Below are 10134 nucleotides of genomic sequence, written 5' to 3'. Positions count from 1 at the left end.
CAATAAAGCATCATTCTCTTGGATTTTTTTGTCATATCCAGAAGAAATTTAATCTTGGCACATATTTTTAAAAGAAATAATTCAGGATAAATCCTCTTAAATGCATTGTATGCAGTGAATATCAAATTGATAGGCCAATGGTTTTGTCAGATTTACTTTTGATACTGTCAATCTTGATAAAATGAATCTGTGATAAGTCATCTGTTTTGATTTGCAATTCAATCAACCTTTCAATTACTTTAATTGTTAGTGTTTCTAAATCATAGATTAAATCCTTTCCAGCACAATTAGTGAGCCTCAAATCCAGTATCACGTTTGAAGCTAAATTTTACTGATAATTAAGTCTGTAATATTATTATTAGTCGTGAGATGTCTGAGACCTACAGTGTATTGCTTAAAGTGTCAATTTTAATGTTAGAAGGAAAGTAAATAGTAGGTTTTGAACCTGAAAACCGACTTTTTGATACAGATGTGACACAATTTAAATCTGCTACAGTAATTATTGAATTAGATTAAAATATTTTGGTTGAAACATTTTTTCCTCTTCATTTGATAAAAAATCGAAGGGGGGGGGGTCCAAATTTTAATCATATGAAATTATTTTCGAGAAAAAAATCGAACGCTTTTATGCATTGTTATTTGGTCTTTCCACCTTTCTGTGGAAAGAGAAACCTTGTTATCGCTACTCCTCCGAAATCGTAAACCCTAGAGGTATGAAACCTTCACCAATGTCTTCGACTAATTAAGGAGACTCTTCAGTGTATTCATTGCGAAAGAATTCGTCAACCCCTTAAATGAGTTATTGCCCCTAGAAGTTTATAAAGTTTACAAATAATGAAAAATTTTCTAAATGACAAGTCGTAGAGACGACATGGGACCAGCTGCATTAGGTTCTTCAACCTTTGACTTTGAAATATAGGTCAAGGTCAAAGTTCAAGGTCATTCAAATATGAGCTCTTTTAATATCTCTTTTCAATTGTTTTCAATATTTCTAATATGTCTTTGCACCTTTAATATGTCATTTTAAAACTATTTTAAAGATTTCCTTCTTGTCCCCGAAGATTGACCCCTTTAAAAGTTATTGCCCCTTTCACTATAAACCTTGTTATCGCTACTCCTCTGAAACCATAAACTATAGCGACAAGAAACCTTCACTAATGTCTTAAGCTTCTCTTGACAAAACTTCAATCTATCAGTGCGAAAGGATTCCTTGACCCCTTATATGAGTTATTGCCCTTTTATATCTTTGCACTTACCATTAAAGCCTAAAACTTTTAAACAAATACTCGTAGAAACATGGAACCAACTGCTATGTGATCCTTGATCTTTGATCTTGAAAATTTTGTCAAGGTCAAAGGTCATGGTCACTTAAATTTTTTGAAAAATTTCATTTTTACGAACTTTTAAGGCATTTCTCGTTTCTTTCTTTCTTTGAAATTTAACTACAGAGAGTTAAATATGAAAAATAAATGAAATTTAAAAAAGGTGGAAGGACCTCTAATTGTTCGAGTACAATTAGTCTACTAGTTATTTAATTGCAGTGTTTCACATCTTAAATATATTCAATTAAATTAAATCAAGCAAATTAAATTAAATGGGCCAGTTTATATCTCATCAGATAATATTCATACATGTATATTCAAATAAGATAATATTCAAATGCTTTGATGAGTTTTATGCAACGAAATTTATAAATCAGTGTCTAATTTGGATTCAGTCGTCTTCATGATGTAGATTTTCGTCACATACTTTGAATCTTGATGAAGTTATTTCGTGATAATATTTATTAATAACAACAATTTCAAACATGATTCAGTTAAAAGTTTATTATGATTGTTAAGTAGTTCAAATATCATAATTAGAGTCTTAACTTCTTTTGGCTCAATTTAATTAAATTCCACGCTGACTGAAATTTTACATGTTCAAGGCATGTGGTTTATGCCAAGTTACAAAATTAAGGTATGGGGTTTCAATTTCGATATCCGCCGAAACATGGCTGAAATATTGCCAACTCGGCGTTAGAACAATAAACAATCAATTTCGATAAATACATGTATTTACTAAAAAAAAATAAATATTTCTGTGAAGTTCTTTCAAAACGCTATCAACCTACAGTTTTAGTCTGATTTCAACAAAACATGGTAGTCTTTTTAGCTCACCTGAGCTGAAAGCTCAAGTGAGATTTTCTGATCACCCGTTGTCCGTCGTCCGTCCGTCTGTCCGTCTGTCCGTCCGTCCGCCTGTCCGTCCGTCTGTAAACTTTTCACATTTTCGACTTCTTCTCAAGAACCACTGGGCCAATTTTAACAAAACTTGGTACAAAGTATCCCTGGATGAAGGGGAGTTTAAATTATTAAAATAAAGGGCCAAGTCCCCTTACAAGGGGAGATAATCAAGAAAAGACAAAAATAGGGTGGGGTCATTAAAAAATCTTCTTCTCAAGAACCACCGGGCCAGAAAAGCTGAAACTTATGTGGAAGCATCCTGGGGTAGTGTAGATTCTAAATTGTTAAAATCATAACCCCCGGGGGTAGGGCGGGGCCACAATAGGGAATCCAAGTTTTACATTGAAATATAAAGGAAAAATCTTTAAAAATCTTCTTCTCAAGAACCACTGGGCCAGAAAAGCTGAAACTTATGTGGAAGCATTCTTGGGTAGTGTAGATTCTAAATTGTTAAAATCATGACCCCCGGGGTAGGGCGGGGCCACAATAGGGAATCCAAGTTTTACATTGAAATATATAGGAAAAATCTTTAAAAATCTTCTTCTCAAGAACCACTGGGCCAGAAAAGCTGAAACCCTTGTGGAAGCATCCTTTGGTAGTGTAGATTCTCAATTGTTAAAATCATAACCCCCGGGGGTAGGGCGGGGCCACAATAGGGAATCCAAGTTTTACATTGAAATATATAGGAAAATTTTTTAAAAATTATCTTCTCAAGAACCACTGGGCCAGAAAAGCTGAAACTTATGTGGAAGCATTCTTGGGTAGTGTAGATTCTAAATTGTTAAAATCATGACCCCCGGGGGTAGGGCGGGGCCACAATAGGGAATCCAAGTTTTACATTGAAATATATAGGAAAAAATCTTTAAAAATCTTCTTCTCAAGAACCACTGGGCCAAAAAAGCTGAAACTTATGTGGAAGCATCCTTGGGTAGTGTAGATTCTAAATTGTTAAAATCATGACCCCCGGGGTAGGGCGGGGCCACAATAGGGAATCCAAGTTTTACATTGAAATATATAGGAAAAATCTTTAAAAATCTTCTTCTCAAGAACCACTGGGCCAGAAAAGCTGAAACTTATGTGGAAGCATCCTTGGGTAGTGTAGATTCTAAATTGTTAAAAATCATAACCCCCGGGGGTAGGGCGGGGCTACAATAGGGAATCCAAGTTTTACATTGAAATATATAGGAAAAATCTTTAAAAATCTTCTTCTCAAGAACCACTGGGCCAGAAAAGCTGAAACTTATGTGGAAGCATCCTTTGGTAGTGTAGATTCTCAATTGTTAAAATCATAACCCCCGGGGGTAGGGCGGGGCTACAATAGGGAATCCAAGTTTTACATTGAAATATATAGGAAAAATCTTTAAAAATCTTCTTCTCAAGAACCACTGGGCCAGAAAAGCTGAAACCCTTGTGGAAGCATCCTTGGGTAGTGTAGATTCTAAATTGTTAAAATCATAACCCCCGGGGGTAGGGCGGGGCTACAATAAAGAATCCAAGTTTTACATTGAAATATATAGGAAAAATCTTTAAAAATCTTCTTCTCAAGAACCACTGGGCCAGAAAAGCTGAAACTTATGTGGAAGCATCCTTGGGTAGTGTAGATTCTCAATTGTTAAAATCATGACCCCCGGGGGTAGGGCGGGGCACAATAGGGAATCCAAGTTTTACATTGAAATATATAGGAAAAATCTTTAAAAATCTTCTTCTCAAGAACCATTGGGCCAGAAAAACTGAAACTTATGTGGAAGCATCCTTGGGTAGTGTAGATTCTAAATTGTTCAAACAGGACCCCCCGGGGAAGGGCGGGCCACAATAGGTATTACAAGGGGGGGGGGGAAATCTGGTAAAGAACAGCATGGCCAAAGTTACTCAGGTGAGCGATGTGGCCCATGGGCCTCTTGTTATCAGTTTTGTCAAAGCTATAAAAATGTTGAAATCATTTTTAAAATTCTACTTATCTTATAGTTCTTGAGTTGATTTCAACAAAACTTGGTAGAAGTTTAAGAAATATCAGCATACACGATTCTGTAAATATGAAACTAAAAGAACAAAAGATGTCCAAGGCTATGTGATACTTTTCTCTTCCGTTACTGTAAGTGCAAACCAGTAGAACATCAGTCTCATTAGAAACCTATGTGTTTTTATCAGTTTATGTGGATACAACAGCTTTGTGGAGGATAAACTGGACACAAGCTTAAGCAGGTTGATTTTGTATTTAATAAAGGTATTTTCTTTTTCTTTTCGCTTGCCCTTTTATTTGTAAAATGCGACACTTGAAAAAAAAATACATGTATATATAAAATAAAATAAACAGTGTGTAAAATTCGTTTTTATTAGAGCAAAAATTCTTTATGGTACAATTTATAAACATAACGATTATATCTTTGTCCTTGTCATTACGTGAAACCATTTCATCAGTTTAAGTTACATAAAGAATTTCTTCAGCCTATTTTGAAAAGCTTCAGCCACTCTGTGGAGGCATCTCATACATTTTTTTGTTTTGTTCTTTTGAACTTGATTCAGAATATCTTGCAGTAATTCTGGCACATTATAGTTAAAAATCAATGATGTTTCAAAATACTGGCAAGTATGAAAGTTGGCAACTCTGATAGCATCTGAAAATAGAGACCAAAAATAATCAAACAATAAAAATGAAAAATAGAAAATATTTATTTAATCGTTATTCTCAAAAAAGTTTTCAACACCTCTGACAAACAGCTGACAGTTTCTAAAGGATTTTTAATGGTAACATACCATTTGGAGAAACTTTACGATGGCGAATCAAGTCAGATTTGTTTGCCACAAGAAATATGGGCAAGTCTTCTCGATGACTTTTTCTTATGTTCTGAATGCAGTGTTTAGCAAACTGAAACGATGCTTTATCAGAGACAGCGAACATAACAACACAGGCGTCTGCCTCTTGAATGGGCGTGGTCTAGAAAAGAAAAATGTGATATTTATTTTTATTTACATACATTAATGTTTATTCATATATCATAGATGAAAAATATAGATTAAAATGTCAGTCTTACCTTTTCTAGATACATTTCGGAAGTCTCAAAGAACAGATTGACTTTCGAATCGCTATGCTCCAAAATGACTCTATTTGCTTGTTCATCTATTTTAAATATAAAATGCAAAGGTTTACAAAACGTATATGCTTAATAAAATAATCTACGAAAAAGGGGGAAATGCTTACCGGATGCAATGATCTGTTGATTCTGTTTCAAAAGTTGCATGAAACTGGCTTTTCCAACATTTGCACCTCCGAAAACTCCGATAAGTTTGGCACTTTCATTTGATCTTCCTAGGGATTCTTGCTTTGTTTTGGATATTTTTAGGCCTCGCTTGCCTCTAGTAGATTTATTAGGCCTATGCTTCGCGACCTGAGTAGAATTCTTCAGTTGGATCGCTCTTATTCTTGTTTGGTGAAGGTTTTTGGTTTTTCTGGCCCTCAAAACATCCATTAAATTAAGCTGACTGTTATTGGATCCAATATCTGCAAGCAACAGTGGGCTCGTATTTTTACCGCACTCAAGTTGTTTATATTTGTTTTTTGAACTTACATGTTCTTTATCTAAAGAAATCATCTGATCTGAAGTCGAGCATAAAACTCCTTTCTTCAAGACTGTACTACATTTTGTGATGGACATTGTGTTGTTTATCTGATACTTTCAAGCTAAAGGAATTTCCTTATATAGCGCTGAAGGCGTGTACATTGTAACGATAATTGAATAAATGTTCATTGTACCTGATAATTAAATTAGGGTTCCCTTTTTTCAATTCGTGAAAATATAATATGTAAATTTATGTATATTAATTTTCTGACTCCTTATGTTTGATGTACTTTAAAGCCATAAATATATGTAGATAATATAGCAAGCATCTTAAAAATAATTCACATTTTAAAAGAAAACTCATAGTTAAACATTAGCATAAGAAATTGTAATAGCCGTGGAACAAGTGGAGTATACATGATTATTATATTTGTTGTATAAAACCTGCACGTTAAGTTGGTTTCAATCTTTATTTGATAAAATTAGAATTAAAAAAAACATTTTTGTAGCTAAAACCAAAAAAAAAAATATTAATTTACATGTAATGTTGAGAGCAAATTACTATTGTATGTTATCAAAGATGCCATAAATGTTCGAGTAATTCGATCAACGTTACTTAAAAACTAAATAATTTTAAGTTTGGTCTTTAGGCTTTAAAAGTTTAATCCAAACAGAAACATATAATTATTTTAGATCATTTTTTATTATCTTCACCTTTTCATAGTGATCAGAAATTTTTCAATTGCTATATTGGTCGAAAAGATTTCTTTTAAAAAGTATTCAGCTCTCAAGTCATACCTCTGCTAAAAAGTGATGTCAAAGGAATTACAATGAAAAGATATCGCTTAGATAAAAAATAAATCTTGAAAAAGAACATCCCGTGATGAAGATTGTTCATATATAAATGGTCCGGGAAGTACGAGGGGGTTCATGATTAGAACAAACTTGAAATCTATAGTACCTGAGGATGCTTCCATATTTCTATGACTAATCAAGGCTTATGAAGATTTTTCAAGATTTTTTTTCAATACGTTTACCTTCTATTGTAAAACTTAATGACCCATTTGCTCCCCCACCCCCGGGGGTCATGGTTTGAACCAACATAAATTTACACTACCTGAGAATGCTTCCATATAAATAAGACTAATAAAAGGCTTTGCGATTCTAGAGAAGAAGATTTTTAAAGATTTTTCCTGTCTTCCTATGTTAAAATTTGATGACCCATTGTGGCCCCATTCTTTCTCCCAGGGGTCATGACTCAGACAAATTTGAATCTTCACTACCTGAGAATGGTTCCACATAAGTTTCAACTTTTTTGACCTGGAGGTTCATGAGAAGATTTTTAAATGATGCCATTCATTTTTCACTAATTCGTAATTATCTCATCTTGGAAGAAAGCATGGCTTTTCATTTGAACAAACTTGAATTCCCTTTATCTAAGAATACTTTGTTGCAATTATTGTTGTGGTTCTTGAGAAAAGAATGAAAATGATAAAAGTTAGCAGACAGACGGACAGACAGTTTGCTTCATGATCGGGCGGCCCAGGTCCGATTCTCTTTCTCGTCTGACCTGACACATTAACAGAGGTAGTGACTAGCCCGACACTTGAAGCACTAAAAGTGAAAGTCACGGGTCTTTCAGACGAGATCTTAAAACCGAGGCCCTGTGTCACGGTAGGCATTGGCATTATAAAAAAAATCCTCACTACTTAATGGCCCTGGATGCCGAGTAAAGGTCTAAATTTGAAGCCCTTCATCGGTATATGATGACGTCTCTACATGAGTGAGAAATTCTTGAATGGGACGTAAAACAACGTACAATCAATCAATATATTGTAAAACCTGGGTTGAGACAGTTTAGGCTTTATAAACTATTAAACGGTTTATCAAAAGCATGAACACTTCTAATCCAGATTATACAAGTATAACTTGGGTATCTATTAAAAATGTCCTATATATTTTCATTTTCTTTTATTTAATTAAAAAAAACTTCTTTCCCTTCAAAACTGACATAATTTTTTACAAAATTTAAATGAAACGCCAAGCGAATTGATACGTTTAAGAAGTCATAGGCAACACAGATTATATGATATAATCAAAATTTGTTTTCTTTCAAATTATATTGTGTGTTTAAGCCAGAATTAAATTATAGTTTTTTAAAAAGATTATTGTATTTTTAATACTGACTACTGCTCTCTGAAAAGTAAATAAAATCTTGAATACATTAAAAGATTTCTAATTTTTATAAGCACGGTGTTTCCAAATGAAAATGAATGATTGATCTGTTTTGTGAGTGATTTCAAAAACTTAATATTAAAGCATTAAAGCACGTCTTCCTTTATGCTTTACTTCTTTACACTATCATGTCATAGAAGAATAACAGTAAATATAAATACTTTCTGAAATATAAATTTCAATTTTGATTGTAAAAATGACACTTGCTTAAGTCGCCCGCGTGGCGCAGTGGTTAGATTGTCTGCTCTAGAGTCGCGGAGTAAGGAGTTGATCCATACGTCGCGGGTTCGAATCCCACTGCGGGAAGTGCAGACCGGTTCATCGGATGAGACCGTATAAACCATGGTCCCGCGTCGCAGTAGGTGCTGGCACGAAAAAGATCCCTCACTGCTCAGTGGCCCTGAGTGCCGCGTATAGTGATAGGTCAAAATTTGTAGCCCTCACCGGCAAGTAATGGCGTCTCTATATGAGTGAAAAATTCTCGAGAGGAACGTTAAACAACAAACAAACACTTGCTTAATGTTATGTTGGAGCAGTTCGAGGATGCAATGAGAACTGTAGAATTTTTTTTTTCAGCTAAGAATACATGATCTAATACCTCTTTTAAAGATACAACTTTTTGAATTTGTTTTCTAAATATATTTTTTTTATAATATCTTATTTTTGATGAATTTTCAGCGCAATATCATAAAAATGAGAAGTCATTAAAAATTAGAATGGAAGAACGTTAGTTACTGGCATCTAAATATATAATTATGTGAAAACACTAAACTGGAAAATATATTACCATCTTTGTGTTTAATTCTTTTTGAAGTAATTTGGAACGCATTTGAATATACAGGAAATAAGCTGAGACAAAGTCAGATATTGCGTGCCAGAGGTCATTTAAACTATTCGTAGAAATACATAATTGTGAAGATATTAAACTCAGTCATTCACCATTTTAATTCATTAAAGTACGTCATTTGTACGCGTTTCATACGTTTTCAAAAATCATGTAAGTGACATGGTACCCTAAGGATTCATATTTGTCTATGAAATTTTTCTGTCCGTTTCACGATTTTTATATTTCTGTCCTTACGACTTTTCAACACTTTATACAACCATTCCCCACGATAAATTAAAGTCCAGGTTTTTGACATCTGCTTTTTCAATAAAAATGGAACTCGAAAATTCACTTACCTTGTCATTGGTAATTTGAAAAAGAAATCTGATTGTACGTAAATTACATTTAAAAATAGTTTACCATTGACAAAGCTATTGACAGACAAGATGATGAAACAAGAGGCCCATGGGTCACAACGCTCACCTGAGTCACTTTGGTCCTGTTGTTTTTCATAAGATTTTTCCTCTTGTAATTCTTTGATTCCCTATTGGGACCCAACCCTAACCCAGGAGAGCCATGATTTGAACAATTTATAATATACACTTTTCAGGAAGCTTCCTAGTTTTCAGCTTTACTGGTCGAGTGGTTCTCGTGAAGAGTTTTTTTCCTTTGATTTTCCCATGATTTGATCAATTTAGAATCTACACTACCTCAGGAAGCTTCCTCTTAAGTTTCAGCTCTACTGGCCCAGTGGTTCTTGAGAAGAAGCTTTTAAAAGATTTTTCTATATCTTTCAATGGGAAAATTTTGATTCCCTATTGTGGCCCCACCCTAGCCCCGGGGGACATGATTTGAACAATTTAGAATCAACACTTCCTTAGGAAGCTTCTTCTTAAGTTTCAGCTTTACTGGCCAAGAGGTTCTTGAGAAGAAGATTTTTTTCCTACATATTTTTATGTAAAACTTTGATTACTTATTGCGGCCCCACCCTAACTCCGGGGGTCATGATTTGAACAATTTAGAATTTAAATTACCTCAGGAATCTTACACATATGTTTCAACTTACCTAGGCAAGTGAATTTTGAGAAAAAAAATTTAAACATTTTTCCTATATATTTCAATGTTAAACTTTGATTCCCTATTGGGGCCCCACCCTAGCCCCAGCGGCCATGATTTGAACAGTTTAGAATCTACACTTCCTCAGTTCCTATTTTTGTCTTTTCTTGATTATCTCCTTTTACAAGGGGTCTTGGCCTTTTCTTTAAACAATTTAAACTCCCCTTATCCCAAG

The 10134-nt window shown here is 34.1% G+C and overlaps 1 protein-coding gene across 1 annotated transcript; it reads right to left on the bottom strand.

The window, feature by feature from the left end:
* Window positions 1-4649: 4649 nt before the first annotated feature.
* Window positions 4650-5878, bottom strand: LOC133175340 (GTP-binding protein GEM-like). The gene is made up of 4 exons (XM_061310434.1): window positions 5425-5878; window positions 5258-5343; window positions 4980-5160; window positions 4650-4840 (listed from the first exon to the last, which is right to left on the bottom strand). The coding sequence occupies exons 1-4, from the start codon at window positions 5876-5878 to the stop codon at window positions 4650-4652; spliced, it is 912 nt and encodes a 303-aa protein (XP_061166418.1).
* Between the last annotated feature and the right edge of the window lie 4256 nt (window positions 5879-10134).

Source organism: Saccostrea echinata, unplaced genomic scaffold (assembly GCF_033153115.1).
Source record: "Saccostrea echinata isolate AGI-Se365-2 ecotype Australia unplaced genomic scaffold, CSIRO_AGI_Sech_v1 ptg000062l, whole genome shotgun sequence".
Lineage (NCBI taxonomy): Eukaryota > Metazoa > Mollusca > Bivalvia > Ostreida > Ostreidae > Saccostrea > Saccostrea echinata.
This window is presented reverse-complemented; position numbering and strand designations above follow the sequence as displayed.

Bases quoted from the DNA above. Each gene is read 5' to 3' on its own strand.
- LOC133175340 (XM_061310434.1), bottom strand. From the start codon at position 5,878: ATGTCCATCACAAAATGTAGTACAGTCTTGAAGAAAGGAGTTTTATGC. The intron at 5,344-5,424 runs GTAAGCATTTCC...TATTTAAAATAG, and splicing joins TCAACAGATCATTGCATCCG to ATGAACAAGCAAATAGAGTC. The intron at 4,841-4,979 runs GTATGTTACCAT...CTCTATTTTCAG, and splicing joins TCGTAAAGTTTCTCCAAATG to ATGCTATCAGAGTTGCCAAC.